The sequence below is a fragment of the Nerophis lumbriciformis genome, linkage group LG20 (genome assembly GCF_033978685.3).
Source record: "Nerophis lumbriciformis linkage group LG20, RoL_Nlum_v2.1, whole genome shotgun sequence".
NCBI lineage: Eukaryota > Metazoa > Chordata > Actinopteri > Syngnathiformes > Syngnathidae > Nerophis > Nerophis lumbriciformis.
In genome coordinates this window covers 6,426,882-6,448,146 of record NC_084567.2, presented here as the reverse complement: position 1 = coordinate 6,448,146, position 21,265 = coordinate 6,426,882, and the positions used below count along the sequence as shown (strand labels likewise).

The 21,265-nt window shown below is 40.2% G+C and overlaps 1 protein-coding gene across 1 annotated transcript; it reads left to right on the top strand.

The window, feature by feature from the left end:
• The first annotated feature begins 5,837 nt into the window (after positions 1–5,837).
• Positions 5,838–15,915, top strand: LOC140679622 (uncharacterized). Its single transcript, XM_072915435.1, has 2 exons — positions 5,838–6,135; positions 13,865–15,915. The coding sequence occupies exons 1-2, from the start codon at positions 6,030–6,032 to the stop codon at positions 14,926–14,928; spliced, it is 1,170 nt and encodes a 389-aa protein (XP_072771536.1). The 5' UTR covers positions 5,838–6,029; the 3' UTR covers positions 14,929–15,915.
• The last annotated feature ends 5,350 nt before the right edge of the window (positions 15,916–21,265 follow it).

Genomic DNA, 21,265 nt, shown 5'->3' with positions numbered 1-21,265 from the left:
GCGCTCCAAAATCTGGAGAAGAAGAAGAAGTTGAATAATAATAATAATAATAAATAGATGTGATGAGGTGGCGACTTGTCCAGGGTGTACCCCGCCTTCCGCCCGATTGTAGCTGAGATAGGCTCCAGCGCCCCCGTGACCGTGAAGGGAATAAGCGGTAAAAAATGGATGGATGGATGTGTAGCTGTTGCTGAGAGAGTTTGCATGCTTTAAATATGTGTCATTAATGAATAAATATTAATAAATAAGTTCACGATGCAGAGTTAAAAAATATTATTACAAAATGTGTGCTTGTAAAATCTCCTGAGCAAAATGTAAAAGTAATGTGTTAAATGTAAATGTAATGTGTTAATTGTGTTGCAAAGCGGAACGATTGTTGTGATGTTGCGACCCCACGGACTGTAAACAAGGCAGAACATGCTTGAGGGGAGGGCATAGACATCTTATAAGTAGACGCAGCATTGGCTGCAGTGACGCGAGGAATTCGGCCGCCATCTTGAAGTGGTGATGAGGAGCCGGCGAGCAGCCTAAACTGACAGTTGACAGACAGGTAGAAAACAAAGATGCCAAAAGAAAACAAAAAAGACAGAATTTGTTTTTATTCTGAATCCAGTGAAACAGATTGTTGGTTTTAGCTGATATGAAGACTTTCGGGTGTTTATATATGTTTATGTTGAAGTATTTGGCAGACGCTTTTATCCAAAGCGACATACATAAAAAATACATATAAAACAATCACTGTAAACATATGATCATTTAAGGCAGTGGTCCCCAACCACCGGGCCGTGGCCCAGTACCGGTCCACGGACCGATTGGTACCGGCTGCACAAGAAAAAAAAAAAGAAAAAAAAGTTTTTTATTTTAATTTTTTTAATTTAATTTAATTAATTTTTTTATTAAATCAACATAAAAAACACAATATACACATTATATATCAATATAGATCAATACAGTCTGCAGGGATACAGTCCGAAAGCACACATGACTGTATTTATTTATGAAAGAAAAAAAAAAGAAAAGAAAAAAAATAGCGGATCACCACTCCAAGATGGCGGCCCCGAGTCTCGTCAGCGCCAGTAGGCGGTAGCGCTCGATGCTGCGTCTACTTATAAGAGGTCTATGTTTGCAATAACGTTAGCAGTGAGTTTATAGCCTCACTGATTTAACTACACAGCAAATAAAAGTTAAGTTACTTAGCCAATAAACGTTAGCTTACATTCAAAACTTACCCTTCTTTGTGCAACTTCAAATGTCGAACGAAGTTGGAAGTTGTTGCGTCTCCGTCTGTAATCTTCGAACCGCATGTTTTGGATACTGCAATTCGTTTTTTGTTGACCTAGTCGTAGTTTTTATACCCGAACGAAAGTATATTCGGCATCATTTCTCCTCACTGGCGCTTTGTTTGACAGCTCTTCTTCGTTGGTTGTCCTGCAATTTGATAGGATGAATGTTGTGGGACATATTTCAACAGGGGCCAGGAGACGCCAGCATACAACCCCAATTCTTGAGAGTTTGCACTGGCTCCCTGTTCATCTTAGAATTGATTGTAAAACCTTGCTGTTTGTTTTTAAAGCTTTACATGGACTGGCACCTCAGTATATCTCGGTCCTCATCCAAATTTACAATCCTGCGCGTGCTCCAGCTCGTAGTGCCCAAGACCAGACTTAAAACCAGGGGAGACAGGGCCTTCTCTGTGGTCGGCCCTAAGCTCTGGAACACTCTGCTCCTCCATGTTCCAACTGCTCCCACAGTGGAGTGTTTTAAGTCTCGTCTTAAGACCCACTTTTTTTCTTTGGCTTTCAACACTACGTGAGTTGTGTGGTCCTCTGTTGTCCTCTGTGTTTTTAACATTTTGATTTCTAGTTACTGTTTGAATTGGTTTTACCCTTTAAAATCGTTTTTAATCATATTTATTTTATATTGGTTTAATATGTATCTATTTTTTGTTTTTATTCAGTCATTGGTAGAGCTAAGGATAATATTTGAATATTGTTTTTAATATTGTTGTGCAGCACTTTGGAAACATTTTGTTGTTTAAATGTGTCATGTCTGTGTTGATCATGTTTTTGTTTGGCCATGTGCTGTTTGTTTTTTGGACGCTTTTTAGTTCCTGGTTTGACTCTCTTGTTTTGTCACCATAGCAACCATTAGTTTCCACCTGCCCTCACGACTCACGCACCTGTCTTTAATCATGTCACTATTATTTAAACCCATTGTTGCCAGGAAGTCTCCCTGGCGACATCACACCCCTGACACTCTTTATGATCACTTTTCTTCATGCCATGTTCACAGTTCCATGCCAAGTAAGTTTTTGTTTTTTGTTCATAGTCTTTTGCCTTTGTTCAAGTCTTTTGTTTTCATTAGCCAAGTTTTTTACCTCCGCCCTTCTGTGCGCCTTTCGTTTGTTCTTTTTTGATAGTGTTTAATAAATCATGTACTCACATTCCCGTCTCGCCCGAGCCAACTTTCCGTTGCCTTCCGGAAAAACAAAACCCAAGGACCAAGTCTTGACAAAATGTGCAATATAAATAAAGTGGATTGGATTGATTGGATTGGATGAAAACAATGATGTAATTTGATTGGATGTTGTACTGACAGGCAGCACACACGCTGACACACACGTACAAAATTAAAGATACGGAGCGCTCCTGAATAACTTTTTAATCTTTGGGTTTTGGGGAAAGTAGCAAGTCTTGTCAAGTCAAAAGGCTCAAGTCCAAGTGAAGTCACAAGTCATTGATGTTAAAGTCCAAGTCGAGTTGCAAGTCTCTTTACATTTTGTCAAGTCGAGTCTAAAGTCATCAAATTCATGACTCGAGTCTGACTCGAGTCCACACCTCTGTTTAAGTCTATTCGATGATTTGTGCAAAACTTCAAGCAAATGCATATTAGAACCTCTTTTCGTTAAAAGCAGCCAACGAGGTATTATATTTGTGTCATTTCATTTCTTTCCGAGTGTTTATTGATGTGAAATCAAAGTCTGACATACTGTAATGTACTGTATTTTGTAATTTTGTAAGAATAAAAAACAAAAACAAATGAGCATTGGACTTTCTTTTTTTTTGTTTTACATATTTGAAAAGGAGTGAGAAGAAGTTTACACTTATTTAATCCCACCCCTTTTCTTTAAATCATACATTACTCTGAGCTAGAACTACCTGTTCACTCAATGTACAAACTTAATGAACTTGTATATACATAAATTATAGATATATACATACTACACACATACATAGCCACACCATTACCACTAGTGATCATGGAAATGGCATCATGCCACCACAGCAGCACCACTGCCTCAATGGGCAGCCCCACACTCTTCTGTAACACAAACAACCCGATATGATTGATTGATTGATTGATTGAGACTTTTATTAGTAGGTTGCACAGTGAAGTACATATTCCGTACAATTGACCACTAAATGGTAACACCCCAATAAGTTTTTCAACTTGTTTAAGTCGGGGTCCACTTAAATTGATTCATGATACAGATATATACTATCAGATATACTATCATCATAATACAGTCATCACACAAGATAATCATCAGGGTGTATACATTTAATTATTTACATTATTTACAATTCGGGGTGTGGAGGGGGGGTTGTTAGGTTTGGTTGTTATCATCAGTCATCAACAATTGAGGACAGAGAAATGGATATTGGAATAGAGTAGGTCTGACTTGGTAGGATATGTACAGCAAGTAGTGGACATAGAGAGAGAGAGAGAGATCAGAAGGCATCTTTTAGTGTGGTTTTGAAGGAGGATAGAGATGCCCTTTCTTTTACACCTGTTGGGAGCGCATTCCATATTGATGTGGCATAGAAGGAGAATGAGTTAAGACCTTTGTTAGATCGGAATCTGGGTTTAACGTGGTTAGTGGAGCTCCCCCTGGTGTTGTGGTTATGGCGGTCATTTACGTTAAGGAAGTAGTTTGACATGTACTTCGGTATCAGGGAGGTGTAGCTTATTTTATAGACCAGGCTCAGTGCAAGTTGTTTTACTCTGTCCTCCACCCTGAGCCAGCCCACTTTGGAGAAGTGGGTAGGAGTGAGGTGTGATCTGGGGTGGAGGTCTAGAAGTAGTCTGAGTAGCTTGTTCTGGGATGTTTGGAGTCTAGATTTGAGGGATTTGGAGGTGCTAGGGTACCAGGAGGTGCATGCATAATCGAAAAAGGCTTGAACGAGAGTTCCCGCTAGAATCCTCATGGTGCTTTTGTTGACCAGAGAGGAGATTCTATAGAGAAATCTCGTTCGTTGGTTGACCTTTTTGATTACCTTGGTTGCCATTTTATCACAGGAAAGATTAGCCTCTAGAATGGAACCTCGGTAGGTGACCTCATCTTTCCTGGTGATAACAATGTCACCCACTTTTATAGTGAAGTCACTGACTTTCTTAAGGTTGATGTGGGACCCAAATAGGATGGATTCCGTTTTACCCAAGTGTATGGATAGTTTTTTGTCAGCGAGCCAGGTGCATGTTCTACAGAGTTCAGCACTGAGGATTTTCTCCACCTGTGACTTGTCCTTGTCTGATACCAGCAGGGCCGAGTCATCCGCAAACAGGAACAATTCACAGTCGCATGCTGATGACATGTCGTTTATGTATATTAGGAACAGTAAAGAGCCCTTCTTCACAGGGGCGTCACTAGCTTTTAAGGACAGGGGGGGCTTAGCCCCCAGGAGAGCGAACGTAGCGCACGAGCACAAAACTTCACAAACGGCTAACAAAGACTTAGAAATTATTCATTGTTATTATTATTATTTAAAAAAATGCACGGGACGAAATGAAATGCTCCCCGGGACGATGGCTTTTAACCATTTTTTTCTTTTTATGTATTTATTCATTTTACATGTTATATTAAATGTCCTGGTTTTTCCTCCCTCTGAAAATCCTATGAAATGTTTAACAAGCCATTCTATAATAATACAACAGCTATTAATGTAACAATTTTAATAAAACAAATATATTTAATTATGTTTTTTTCATTATTTTAACATTAGGCTAATGTATATTACTTTATATAGATTTTACAAGAGTGATGTGGGCATTTTCTATATGAACAAGTCCAAGGACCGCAAGCAAGGTCGCAGAGAAAATGCAGACTGGATTTTGAGTGATGTGGGCATTTTCTATATGAACAAGTGGAATGGATTGGATACCGACACACTAAAGGGGCTCTTTACCTTAAAGTACCAATGATTGTCACACACACACTAGGTGTGGTGAAATTTGTCCTCTGCATTTGACCCATCCCCTTGTTCACCCCCTGGGAGGTGAGGGGAGCAGTGGGCAGCAGCGGTGCCACGCCCGGGAATAATTTTTGGTGATTTACGCTATGAAATGAGGGGAAACTGAGTGAATAATGACAGGTTATATGATTAATTTATTTAAACTCATATTCGGGCCACTTTATAATGAATATGTCGGCATGTATTTGTAAAAACAAAAAAAACAAAAATAAAAAAACAAAAAAAAACAAAAAAAAACAACAACAACAAAAAAACAAAAACAAAAACAAAATATATATATATATATATATATATATATATATATATATATATATATATATATATATATATATATATATATATATAACACCAAATTATTTAGGGGGGCTTAATAATATTTTAGGGGGGCTTGAGCCCCCCTAATATAGGCCTAACAACGCCAATGCTTCTTCATCTCTGTACCTTAATAATAGTTGTAATTAATAGTTGGATAGATATGTATTAGGTGTGACATAGGCAATCGGTTGTTGAATATACATTTAAAAATGCCCATATTTTGAAAATGAATACGGCTTTAAAATAGGAAACGGAAGTGGCTGATATGTGGCGCATGCGCAACTGGACCCTGCGGCCCAAAGACTTTTGACTGGGCGATTATGGCTACTTAGAGAAGTTTCACGATCTAACGGCTAATATCTATTCCCAAGGACTCGTCTTTTTTTTTAAACCCACGAAACGCAGGATGAGTGTGGAGCGATGGAGTTTTATGTGAAGTGAAGATTGAAGACGTGATAGAAGATGGACGACTACTGCTATGCTAAGATGGCGACGTCCGCTAAAAGAGAACATGAAAGAGAATCAACTTCCAGCAAATCACCAACGGAGATAAAGACGAAAGATGAAGGTGAGTGAGTTGCACTTTTAAAATAAGAAATATTTTTCAAGCCCTAAAAAGAGCGTAGATCAAAAAATTAGCTGACTTTTGTTGAAGAACGTAAACAAAGAGCCGCCATGATTGTTAGCTTGTAGAAGGCATCCATTTTCTACCGCTTGTCCCTTTCGGGGTCGCGGGGGGCACTGGAGCCTATCTCAGCTACAATCGGGCGGAAGGCGGCGTACACCCTGGACAAGTCGCCACCTCATCGCAGGGCCAACACAGATAGACAGACAACATTCACACTCACATTCACACACTAGGGACCATTTAGTGTTGCCAATCAACCTATCCCCAGGTGCATGTCTTTGGAGGTGGGAGGAAGCCGGAGTACGCGGAGGGAACCCACGCAGTCACGGGGAGAACATGCAAACTCCACACAGAAAGATCTTGAGCGCAGGATCAAACCCAGGACCTTCGTATTGTGAGGCAGACGCACTAACCCCTCTGCCCTGTACCATCTTGTCGGATTACATCCTCATCATGTATATATATATATATATATATATATATATATATATATATATATATATATATCAGTGACGTGCGGTGAGGTTGATGGCTGGTGAGGCACTGACTTCATCACAGTCAGATTTACAAACATATGAACCCTAAAGAGTATCTTATTCACCATTTGATTGGCAGCAGTTAACGGGTTATGTTTAAAAGCTCATACCAGCATTCTTCCCTGCTTGGCACTCAGCATCAAGGGTTGGAATTGGGGGTTGAATCACCAAAAATGATTCCCAGGCGCGGCGCGGCGCCGCTGCTGCCCACTGCTCCCCTCACCTCCCAGGGGGTGATCAAGGGGATGGGTCAAATGCAGAGGACAAATTTCACCACACCTAGTGTGTGTGTGACAATCATTGGTATTTTAACTTAACTTTAACTTTACACATACAAACTGTAGCACACAAAAAAGCACATTTAGTAAAAAAAACGTTATTATGGTCTTACCTTTACTTATAAATAAAGTCCATTCGCCGCTGTTGTGCTGGATTAATGAACCCCCTGATGGGTGTGTTATATCAACTAAAGCCCTCACTTCAACTTTCCACGTGCAAGATTGAATCTATTTAAAAAAGTGTAACCGAGGGTTTATAAATGTCGCCTATACTGTATGAAACTACAAAATAACAAACACGGAGGCTCCAGTTTACACGAGGACCACTTTATTTACCTTCTTTCAAAAACCTCCGCTCCACTACAACATGTCATCACTTCCGCTCTTGGCGCCTTCAAAATAAGAGCTCAAGGCATATACTGTATAACAGCGCATAACAGGAACTTAACATCACAAATAGGAAAGCCCATAAAAATAGGTTACAAAAGTTATTTAATAAGAAGCCAAAAAGTGCAAAAACAATAATGTTCATGTTGGAGGAGTTGTGAATTAGATACACCTGCAGTCTGCAGATGTACCTAATGTTGTGGCCCTGCAGTCATTCACAACTCCTCCAACACGAACATTATTGTTTTTGCACTTTTTGGCTTCTTATGAAATAACTTTTTTAAATAGATTCAATCTTGCACATGGAAAGTTTAAGTGTGGGCTTTAGTTGATATAACAATTCTATGGCAAGGGTGCAGGAGGCGGGGCTACTGGAGCCTCAGCCAGTGCGTCTTTTGCAGCCGTTTTATGATCGCTCAGCATAAGAAATACGTTACACACATACAATTGTTGACAAAATACACTGTACATTATATACCTCAGCTAACTAAACTATGGAAATGTATAATATAATTCATATAGCAATACAGTCTCACTGCACAGCAGGCCAGCAGTTAGCCGAGTCCGTCCATGTTGAGGCACTGAGTGACGTGCCTCAACTGGCTGCTGATCACCGCACCGTCTCTTCTCAGTATTTGAACGGCAAATGTGAAAATTCAGCAATTTTGAATAAAAATAATCTAAAACTGGTGAAGTTAAATGGAAAATAACTTTATAGTATAATCACTGCATACATAAAACAATTTAATTAATTTTTTTTCTTTCCATGATGGCAGGTGAGGCCCTGCCTCACCTGCCTTTAGTGACTGCACGTCACTGATATATATATATATATATATATATATATATATATATATATATATATATATATATATTCACACAAGTTCCGTAAGTGACCTTGCAGAAATAAACAAAAATAAGAGAATAAAATTACGTTCACTGTGCACCAGGGGGTAATCAAATTTGCTTGATCTCTAATTTTATTGCTGTTGGAGAAGCAACTAACAATTTGCACCACTGCTCCCCTCACCTCCCAGGGGGTGAACAAGGGGATGGGTCAAATGCAGAGGACAAATTTCACCACACCTAGTGTGCGTGTGTGACAATCATTGGTACTTTAACTTTAACTTTAACATGCGCAGAACTGACCGTATTTCTGGTATGTAAAGAAAGAGCCGCCATGATTGTTAGCTTGAAGAAGGCAGTGGAGTTCACATCAGAGGAGATGAAAGAATTCAAAAGTCAAATGAAGAAAGTGGAAGAGGAAAGCAAGCGCTTGTGTAAAGAAAACAATGATTTGAAAGGAAATGATCATGCCAACAAGACACACAGGTTCGATACCAATGAGGCAGGATGTTCCACAGAAACTTCCTGGCAGTAAAACTGCAAAAAAAAAAGTATTTTCAGGTTTCGATGTGTACATTTTCACACTATTTTGTTACACTTTATTACGCATTTCTTACATTTTCCTTATTTTTGCACCATTTAACGAGGTTGTTGTTTATTGTTTATTGTGATTTTAGAATGTTGTTTACATTGAGTGTTTTCCATGCTTGTGTTGACATTCCCTTTCTGCCTTGATAGCTGAGGGGATTATAAGCAGAGGAAGGTTACATTTAAAGTACATGCATGTGAAATGTCCGCAAAAACGCAGAAATCTGCATTTTTAAACATACATTTTACGCGTTAAAATATCACCTTCGCGTGTTAGGATACAAACAAAATGTGTTGAACGCTCGCCTCAGCTGCAGGTGCTCTCTGTTCCTCCTAGGTCAATGTATGTTTTTGGTAGGGCTGGGCGATATGGCCTTTTTTTAATATCTCATAATTTTTAGGCCATGTCACGATACACCATATATATCTGGATATTTTTCCTTAGCCTTGAATGAACACTTGATGCATATAATCACAGCAGTATGATGATTCTATGTGTCTACATTAAAGGGGAACATTATCACAATTTCAGAATGGTTAAAACCTTTAAAAATCAGTTCCCAGTGGCTTATTATATTTTTCGAAGTTTTTTTCAAAATTTTACCCATCACGCAATATCCCTAAAAAAAGCTTCAAAGTGCCTGATTTTAACCATCGTTATATACACCCGTCCATTTTCCTGTGACGTCACATAGTGAAGCCAACACAAACAAACATGGCGGAAAGAACAGCAAGCTATAGCGACATTAGCTCGGATTCAGACTCGGATTTCAGCGGCTTAAGCGATTCAACAGATTACGAATGTATTGAAACGGATGGTTGTAGTGTGGAGGCAGGTAGCGAAAACGAAATTGAAGAAGAAACTGAAGCTATTGAGCCATATCGGTTTGAACCGTATGCAAGCGAAACCGACGAAAACGAAACGACAGCCAGCAACACGGGAGAAAGCGAGGACGAATTCGGTGATCGCCTTCTAACCAACGATTGGTATGTGTTTGTTTGGCATTAAAGGAAACTAACAACTATGAACTAGGTTTACAGCATATGAAATACATTTGGCAACAACATGCACTTTGAGAGTGCAGACAGCCCAGTTTTCATCAATTAATATATTCTGTAGACATACCCTCATATCAGCAGGCCAGGGAAGCTAGGTTCGATATTCTTCTCTTGATCATATTCGGTGTGAGCCAAGACATCCAGGGGGTTTAGCTCGCTCGTCTGCGGGAACAAACTGCCGCCATTGCTTGCCGTGCTACCGAGGTCCTTTGTCCCTGAATTGCTCACACACTCCGGCAGATTCAATGGAGGTCTGGCGGCAGATTTCTTTGACTTTATAGTTGGAAATGCATCTGCTTTGAGTGTCGCAGGATATCCACACATTCTTGCCATCTCTGTCGTAGCATAGCTTTCGTCGGTAAAGTGTGCGGAACAAACGTCCAATTTCTTGCCACTTTCGCATCTTTGGGCCACTGGTGCAACTTGAATCCGTCCCTGTTCGTGTTGTTACACCCTCCGACAACACACCGACGAGGCATGATGTCTCCAAGGTACGGAAAACAGTCGAAAAAACGGAAAAAAACAGAGCTGATTTGACTCGGTGTTTGAGAAAATGGCGGATTGCTTCCCGATGTGACGTCACGTTGTGACGTCATCGCTCCGAGAGCGAATATTAGAAAGGCGTTTAATTCGCCAAAATTCACCCATTTAGAGTTCGGAAATCGGTTAAAAAAATATATGGTCTTTTTTCTGCAACATCAAGGTATATATTGACGCTTACATAGGTCTGGTGATAATGTTCCCCTTTAAAACATTCTTCTTCATACTGCATTAATATATGCTACTTTTAAACTTTCATGCAGAGAGGGAAACCACAACTAAGTCAATTGACCAAAGGTGTATTTATTAAACAGTTATTAAGCAGTGGCACAAACATTCATGTCATTTCCAAAACAGAAAGTGCAAGATTTCAGAGACATTTTAAAACAAGCAATGTGTGCACTTTTGCGCATGATGTCACTAAGATGACATGTCAAAACAACACTCAATTAAAGTGCACTTTTTGTACAGAACGCCACTACAATAGTTTAAAAACATGATGTCACACAAGATATTTCAATAAGTGTCAAATAAAAATGAGCTGCATAATAGGAAATCAAATAGTGTATGTCCTTCGCTATGTGGTAGGTTCCTGCGGACGTTATCTCCTTCTGTTGTCGACTCTTTTTTGCATTCGGTGTTGATCTGGAAATGTTTCCCTCGGCATTTTGATGGTGTGGGCGTGTGGCACCGAATGGAGATGTTGACATGCGGAGTAAGCACTCTTCATTCTCTAGCAGGTGACTTTTCAAATGATGCTACATTAGCAGTAATGCTACTTTTTGTAGAAACGCTTCTGCCCCACACTTGACAAATTACGGTTGTCTGTTTGACATATTCCCACTTGAAGCCAAACCACCGCCAGACGATGGACCCCCTGCTGTTTTTCTTGGGAATTGATTCTTCCTTCATTTGTTACCAGATTTGCACCTTCTTTCTCTCGTATTACCACTCGCATCACAGCTAACGTTACCCATGCCGCTACCTCTCTGCTCCGCGAGGGCGTTTACGTATGTGACGTATGTAAGAAGGTGCGCTTGCTGTCTGTGAGAAGGAGACACAAGAAGGAGTGGGATGCCAGCAGCTAAAAGCAACTGCATGAGAACGTATACTCGAATATCACGATATAGTCATTTTCTATATCGCACAGAGACAAACCCGCGATATATCGCATATATCGATATATCGCCCAGCCCTACTTGTTTAGTGCTTTTCAACCTTCAAGTTACTCAAAGCACTTTGACACTATTTCCACATTCACCCATTCACACACTGATGGCGGGAGCTGCCATGCAAGGCGCTAACCAGCAGCCATCAGGAGCAAGGGTGAAGTGTCTTGCTCAAGGACACAACGAACGTGACTAGGTTGGTAGAAGCTGGGGATCGAACCAGGAACCAACTCCACCTCTCAAAATCAGCCGTTTTAAAGGAGACCTGCACCTTTTGAGGAATATTGCCTATCATTCACAATCCTTATAAGAACAATCCTCATGAGAAACAAGAAGACAAAAGGTTTTAGTGCATTTTTGCATTCAAACTTGTAAGCTCGTTCTCGGTGGCTAGCAATGCAGCTACTGGGAACAATGAATTCTACCTCTAAATCACTTTAAAAAGCAGTCCAAAACCGTCACCAATACTTCATTTGCGTTTCGTAGCCTGTATAATGACTAAGCTGTAGCAACATTGTTATTGTCAGAGGGAACACTGAGAAAATCTTTTTGAACTCATACGCACTGATTTTATAGTTGATCACCTCTCTGTGTGCAATTTGTACTTTCCACCCACAGTCTGAATGTTTCTGTATTTATGTATATATATATATATATATATATATATATATATATATATATATATATATATATACTGTATATATATATACCGGTATATATATGGTAGACGGCTGCGTTGACCCTGGATCTCAGGAAACAGAGTGGACCGACACCAGCAGATGACATGGCACCCCAAACCATCACTGATGGTGGAAACTTTACACTAGACTTCAGGCAACGTGGATCCTGTGCCTCTCATGTCTTCCTCCAGACTCTGGGACCTCGATTTCCAAAGGAAATGCAAAATTTGCATGGTTGGGTGATGGTTTGGGGTGCCATGTCATCTGCTGGTGTCGGTCCACTCTGTTTCCTGAGATCCAGGGTCAACGCAGCCGTCTACCAGCAAGTTTTAGAGCACTTCATGCTTCCTGCTGCTGACCTGCTCTATGGAGATGGAGATTTCAAGTTCCAACAGGACTTGGCGCCTGCACACAGCGCAAAATCTACCCGTGCCTGGTTTACAGACCATGGTATTTCTGTTCTATATTGGCCCGCCAACTCCCCTGACCTTAGCCCCATAGAAAATATGTGGAGTATTGTGAAAAGGAAGATGCAGAATGCCAGACCCAAAAACGCAAAAGAGTTGAAGGCCACTATCAGAGCAACCTGGGCTCTCATAACACCTGAGCAGTGCCAGAAACTCATCGACTCCATGCCACGCCGCATTAACGCAGTAATTGAGGCAAAAGGAGCTCCAACCAAGTATTGCGTATTGTACATGCTCATATTTTTCATTTTCATACTTTTCAGTTGGCCAACATTTCTAAAAATCCCTTTTTTGTATTAGCCTTAAGTAATATTCTAATTTTGTGACACACGGAATTTTGGATTTTCATTTGTTGCCACTTCAAATCATCAAAATTAAATGAAATAAACATTTGAATGCATCAGTCTGTGTGCAATGAATAAATATAATGTACAAGTTACACCTTTTGAATGCCTTTTAAAAGGAAGCAAAATAAACATAAGTCTGTAAAACAAAATCCATGCACATTTCCCCCCAAAGAACAACTATTACATGTTATGTAGACCACCAGGAAGTGTTTTAATTGTAGAGAAACAATCATGACATGACCCCTTTTAAAATAGAAATTTGAATAGAAAAGTGTGACATGGAGATATATTGCAAAATTCACTGAAAATGTTAAAATACGGATTTTATATATGTACACTACATGAAAATAATCATTCATGGGAGAAACTATGTCAAAAAACAAAGTAATTCAAATGATCAATTTCCATTCATTGCAATTGTACAGACAGTGGATCACATTTTTTGGCACTTATATGTAAAAAAAAAAAAAAAAAGTCCTCTATTTTAATGTCGACATTTTAAAAATAGATATATTTATGGAAAAATGTTGCGATATAATTCCATATGGAATTTTTCTCCACTGCCCGATTGTAGTATCCTAACGTACATCGAAGCAGATGTTTTCTACTTTCTGTGATTCTAGCGGAACTTTTCCGAGTCTATGACAAGTCATGTAAACATTGATCCATCATTCTGGCAAGGCACTAAATGAATGGCCATGAAACACTACACACACATACAGTACATAGAAGAAAGTGTGTAAAATGTCTTTGTGTTGTTTGTGTCTTGCAGACGTTCAGCAGCTGATTGGTTTTTCAGAAGATCTTCCCCCGCAGTCAGTAGGGGGGAGCTCCACTTTGAAGCAGGAGACTCCACAACCACCCTGCATTAAAAAGGAAGAGGAGGAACTCTGGATCACCCAGGAGGGAGATTTTTTTCTTGGATTGCAAGGAGCTGATCTCACCAAGTTGCCACTGACCGTTGTCTCTGTGAAGACCGAAGATGATGAAGAGAAACCACAAGTAGACAACTTCTTAGCGCCACTATCAGACAGTGAGGCTGAAGACGAGGTTGAAGAACCTTTGAGCAGCGATACAGACTGTGAAGGTGATATGAGGACTCACATTGACAACAAACACTCTGAATACTCAAAAAAGAAGAAAGGTGAAAAATGTGTGAGCTGCTCATTTTGTGCTAAAAGCTTCACTAAAAAGAGCAGTTTGACTCAACATGTGAGAGCACACACAGGAGAAAAACCATTTACTTGTTCTGTTTGTGGTAAAGGCTTTGCTAGAAAGAGCAGTTTGACTCAACACATGAGAACACACACAGGAGAAAAACCATTTGATTGCTCGGTTTGCCATAAAAGCTTTACTACTAAGTGTAATTTGACCCAACACAAGACAATCCACACAGGAGAAAAAGCCATTAGTTGCTCAATTTGTTGTAAAGGCTTTATTAAAAAAGGCCGTTTGACTGAACACATGAGAACACACACAGGTGAAAAACCATTTTGCTGTTCAGTTTGTGGCAGGAGCTTTTCTATTAAGAGACGTTTAACTCAACACATGGGAACACACAGAGGGCAACAAACATTTAATTGCTCAGTTTGCAGTAAAGTCCTTGTTTCTAGACAGGGTTTATTTCGACACATGTGTATACACACAGGTGAAAAACCATTTCATTGTTCACTTTGTGGTAAAACATTTTCTCGAAAGAGCAACTTGACTCAACACATGAAAACACACACAGGAGAAAAAGCATTTAGTTGTTCAGTCTGCGGCAAAAGATACCGCCACAATGCAGACGCATTGACACACATAAGAACACACAAGGTACAACAACCAATCAGCTGATTAGTTTGTGGTATGTTGCTCATATGTGGCGACATCTACCCAATCGCAGGATCTTCTCAAAAGAAGTTTACTGCTCCTTACAAAAACATTTGAGTTATTTGTACAAATTGGGATTGTTTGGGGCATAAATGTATCTCCTCGCGACCCCATGTCTTCTGTGTGTCTGATATTTTCCTGAATAGTAAGATAGATGATGCTTGCAGTGCTTGGTTACTCCTTCTTCAGACGAGACAGATTTGGTGAGTCGGGCCGGGGAGGAATTGTAGTCTTCTTCAGTGATGCTGTTTTCATGAATGGATCTGCCAGGCCAGGACACATCACTACAATGTTGCTTCATTGCATTTGCACATCACATATGATCTGTACATTGATCCTATTAAATATGTTTCCTGTTAGGACTGCACAATTTTGTGAAGGAACCCATTTGTTTTTCTCTCAAAAATTGCAATTGGATTTCAACTAGTGACTTTTGTATTTTGAACATGTACAAAACCCAAAACCAGTAAAGTTGTCACGTTGTGAAAATGGTAAATAAAAACAGAATACAATGATTTGCAAATCCTTTTCAACTTATATTCAATTGAATAGACTGCAAAAACAAGATATTTAATGTTTGAAATGAGAAACTTTTTTTTTTTTTTTCAAATTATCATGAACTTAGAATTTAATGGCAGCAACACATTGCAAAAAAGTTGTCACAGGGGAATTGTTACCACTGTGTTACATGGCCTTTCCTTTTGACAACACTCAGTAAACGTTTGAGAACTGAAGAGACCAATTTTTGAAGCTTTTCAGGTGGAATTCTTTCCAGTTCTTGCTTGATGTACAGCTTAAGTTGTTCAACAGTCCGGGGTCTCCATTTGGTATTTTAGGCACCACACATTTTCAATGGGAGACAGGTCTGGACTACAGGCAGGCCAGTCTAGTACCCGCACTCTTTTACTATGAAGCCATGCTGTTGTAACACGTGGCTTGGCATTGTCTTGCTGAAATAAGCAGGGGCGTCCATGGTAACATTGCTTGGATGGCAACATATGTTGCTCCAAAACCTGTATGTACCTTTCAGCATTAATGGTGCCTTCACAGATGTGTAAGTTACCCATGCCTTGGGCACTAATACACCCCCATACCATCACACATGCTGGCTTTTCAACTTTGCGCCTATAACAATCCGGATGTTTTTTTTCCTCTTTGGTCCGGAGGACACGACGTCCACAGTTGGCAAAAACAATTTGAAATGTGGACTCGTCAGACCACAGAACACTTTTCCACTTTGCATCAGTCCATCTTAGATGAGCTTGGCGGCGTTTCTGGGTGTTGTTGATAAATGGCTTTCGCTTTGCATAGTAGAGTTTTAACCATATAACTGCTCAGTTTGTGGCAAAAGTTTTTCTATAAAAAGCATTTTGAACAAACACCTGAGAAGACACACAGGAGAAAAACTATGTAGTTGTTCAGTGTGCTGTAAGAGGTTCCATCTAAATGATGATTGCACTAAAACATACAGGAACACACAAGGTAGAATAACCAAGCAGCTGTTTAATTTGTGTTATGTTGCTCATATGTGGCGACATCCACTAAAACCCAGGACCTCTTGGAAATAAATTTGCTGCTTCTTTCACAAATATCCAAGGTATTCGGACAAAGTGGGATTATCTGGGGCATAATATTATCTCCTCGTGACCCCATGTCTTCTGTGTATCTGAAACTTTTCATGCACAGTAAAATGATGATGCTTGTAGTGTTTTGCTACTTCTTCAGATGACTCTAGCTGGGGAGGAATTGTAGCCTTCTTCAGTGGTGCTTTTACCGCCTTCAGAATGTCTGACTTTCAACACCAACAACATGAATTGATCTGCCTGAAACTACACCTTCCAGGTGTATTCCCTACCAAAAACTTATATACAGTAAAGGCCAAAAGTTTGGACGCACCTTCTCGTTCAATGCATTTTCTTTATTTTCATGACTATTTACATTTTAGATTGTCACTGAAGGCATCAAAACTATGAATGAACACACGTGGAGTTATGTACTTAAAGGGGAACATTATCACAATTTCAGAATGGTTAAAACCATTAAAAATCAGTTCCCAGTGGCTTATTTTATTTTTCAAAGTTTTTTTCAAAATTTTACCCATCACGCAATATCCCTAAAAAAAGCTTCTTTGACTTTATCGTTGGAAATGCATCTGCTTTGAGTGTCGCAGGATATCCACACATTCTTGCCATCTCTGTCGTAGCATAGCTTTCGTCGGTAAAGTGTGCGGAACAAACGTCCAATGTCTTGCCACTTTCGCATCTTTGGGCCACTGGTGCAACTTGAATCCGTCCCTGTTCGTGTTGTTACACCCTCCGACAACACACCGACGAGGCATGACGTCTCCAAGGTACGGAAAACGGAAAATAACAGAGCTGATTTGACTCGGTGTTTGAGAAAATGGCGGATTGCTTCCCGATGTGACGCCACGTTGTGACGTCATCGCTCCGAGAGCGACTAATAGAAAGGCGTTTAATTCGCCAAAATTCACCCATTTAGAGTTCGGAAATCGGTTAAAAAAATATATGGTCTTTTTTCTGCAACATCAAGGTATATATTGACGCTTACATAGGTCTGGTGATAATGTTCCCCTTTAAAGTACAAACATTTAGGCCCTAATTTAGCGTCATACACCCTCGCTGTGGAGTTAAAAACTCAGAAGTGTCAGTCAAGTGTCAATCCATGCCCTACATGGTGGAACACTACATGGTCAAAACCATTGAAACTACAATTCCCAGAATGCCGAGGGAAAATGGCCGCCAAATTACTGATTGAAGGCACCTGAAAAGGAATGGAGGTTCGGTCAGACTCATTCACCAACCAAGCTGCATGCAAGGAAGAACAGCAAGCAGCCACAACCACAAGATCTACTCTACAAGTTTTTCCAAACACGCCAATGGTCGGTGAATATGCTTCTTCATTTGATGACGATCGAAATGCTCACTTTGATATGCTTAACTTGTACCTGCAAGCGTCTTAATTTGCTTACTCAACTATCTTCATTTGTTTATTTGAACTGCTGGGTTCAAGTTGAACCACCTCATTACTGCATTTCACTTTGAGCATTGATTGCATAATGTGTTTGAGTTTGATCAGTGAAAAGCAAGTTGTTTAAAGGGGAACATTATCACAATTTCAGAATTGTTAAAACCATTAAAAATCAGTTCCCAGTGGCTTATTATATTTTTCGAAGTTTTTTTCAAAATTTTACCCATCACGCAATATCCCTAAAAAAAGCTTCAAAGTGCCTGATTTTAACCACCCGTTCCATTTTCCTGTGACGTCACATAGTGAAGCCAACACAAACAAATATGGCGGATAGAACAGCAAGCTATAGCGACATTAGCTCGGATTCAGACTCGGATTTCAGCGGCTTAAGCGATTCAACAGATTACGAATGTATTGAAACGGATGGTTGTAGTGTGAAGGCAGGTAGCGAAAACGAAATTGAAGAAGAAACTGAAGCTATTGAGCCATATCGGTTTGAACCGTATACAAGTGAAACCGACGAAAACGACACGACAGCCAGCGACACGGGAGAAAACGAGGACGAATTCGGCGATCGCCTTCTAACCAACGATTGGTATGTGTTTGTTTGGCATTAAAGGAAACTAACTACTATGAACTAGGTTTACAGCATATGAAATACATTTGGCAACAACATGCACTTTGAGAGTGCAGACAGCCCAATTTTCATCAATTAATATATTCTGTAGACATACCCTCTTCCGCTCTCTTTTCCTGAAAGCTGATCTGTCCAGTTTTGGAGTTGATGTCAGCAGGCCAGGGAAGCTAGGGTCGATAGGGGGTTTAGCTCGCTCGTCTGCGGGAACAAACTGCGGCCATTGCTTGCCGTGCTACCGAGGTCCTTTGTCCCTGAATTGCTCACACACTCCGGCAGATTCAATGGGGGTCTGGCGGCAGATTTCTTTGACTTTATCGTTGGAAATGCATCTGCTTTGAGTATCGCAGGATATCCACACATTCTTGCCATCTCTGTCGTAGCATAGCTTTCATCGGTAAAGTGTGCGGAACAAACGTCTAATTTCTTGCCACTTTGGCATCTTTGGGCCACTGGTGCAACTTGAATCCGTCCCTGTTCGTGTTGTTACACCCTCCGACAACACACCGACGAGGCATGATGTCTCCAAGGTACGGAAAACAGTCGAAAAAACGGAAAATAACAGAGCTGATTTGACTCGGTGTTTGAGAAAATGGCGGATTGCTTCCCGATGTGACGCCACGTTGTGACGTCATCGCTCCGAGAGCGAATATTAGAAAGGCGTTTAATTCGCCAAAATTCACCCATTTAGAGTTCGGAAATCGGTTAAAAAAATATATGGTCTTTGTTCTGCAACATCAAGGTATATATTGACGCTTACATAGGTCTGGTGATAATGTTCCCCTTTAAAGCAGTGTTTGTCAACCTTTTTTGAGCCAAGGCACATTTTTTTCATTGAAAAAATTCTGAGGCACACCAGAAGCAGAAATCATAAAAAAACGAAACTCAGTAGCCGATATTGATAATAAAAAGTTGTTGTCACAATTGTTGGATATCAATTTAAACCATAACCAAGCATGCATCACTAAAGCTCTTGTCTCAAAGTAGGTGTACTGTCACCACCTGTCACATCACACCTTTAATTATTTTGGGTGTTTTGCTGTTTTCCTGTGTGTAGTGTTTTACTTCTTGTCTTGCCCTCCTATTTTGGTGGTTTTTCCTGTTTTGTTGGTATTTTTTCCTTGAGCGATATTCTCCACACCTGCTTTGTTTTCGCAATCAAGACTGTATAAGTTGTGCAGACGCTGTTCTTCTTTGTGGGGACACTGTCGATTGTCATGTCATGTACGGATGTACTTTGTGGAGTGCGCCACTCACTGTAAGTCTTTGCTGTCGTCCAGCATTTTTGTGTTTTGTTTACTTTGCAGCCAGTTCAGTTTTAGTTTTGTTTTGCATAGCCATGCCTAAGCTTTAATGCCTTGTCTTAGGGGCACTCGCCTTTTGGTTTAAGCATTAGATACCTTTTTACCTACACGCTGCCGTCTGCATGCTGCCACCTACTGATATGGAAGAGTATAACATGGTTACTCTGCCGAGCTCTAGACAGTACAGACACTCAACAATGGCACATTATTTACGGATTACAATTACTTGGGTGCCAAAAATATTTTTAGCTAGGGATGTCGGCAGGCCGATAAATGCTTTAAAGTGTAATATCAGAAATTATCGGTATCAGTTTCAAAATTATCGGTATCGGTTTCAAAAAGTAAAATGTATGACTTTTTAAAACGCCGCTGTGTACACAGACGTAGGAAGAAATACAGATCGCCAATACATTTGAAGGCATTGCCTTTGCGTGCCGGCCCAGTCACATATCTACGGCTTTTGACACACTCACAAGTGAATGCAAAGCATACTTGGTCAACAGCCATACAGGTCACACTGAGGGCGGCCGTATAAACAACTTTAACACTGTTACAAATATGCGCCACACTGTGAACCCACACCAGACAAGAATGACAAACACATTTCGGGAGAACATCCGCACCGTAACGCAACATAAACACAACAGAACAAATACCCAGAACCCCTTGCACCACTAACCCCGCCCATCCCAACCTCCTAATTCTCTCTCAGAGAGAGCATGTCCCAAATTCCAAACTGCTGTTATGAGGCATGTTAAAAAAAATTATGCACTTTGTGACTTCAATAATAAATATGGCAGTGCCATGTTGGCATTTTTTTTTCCCATAACTTGAGTTGATTTATTTTGGAAAACCTTGTTACATTGTTTAATGCATCCAGCGGGGCATCACAACAAAATTAGGCATAATAATGTGTTAGTCCCACAACTCTATATATCGGTATGGGTTGATATTGGTATCAGTAATTAAGAGTTGGACAATATCGGAATATCGGATATCGGCAAAAAAAGCCATTATCGGACCCAATTAGGTGAAATTACATAATCTCCCACGGCACACCAGACTGTATCTCACGGCACACAGTGGTTGAAAAGCACTGGTTTAAAGCACACGTAAATGGGTTAAGCTTAAGTTAAAATGGCAAATGGTTCAAGTTAAAATGGTCTAAAGGTAAAAGTACAAAAGATTAATGCAAAGTTAAAGCATACTTGCCAACCATCCCGGATTTTCCGGGAGACTCCCGAAATTCAGCGCCTCTCCCGAAAACCTCCCGGGACAGATTTTCTCCCGAAAATCTCCCGAAATTCAGGCGGACCTGGAGGCCACGCCCCCTCCAGATCCATGCGGACCTGGAGGGTCTGCATGGAGCAATGTT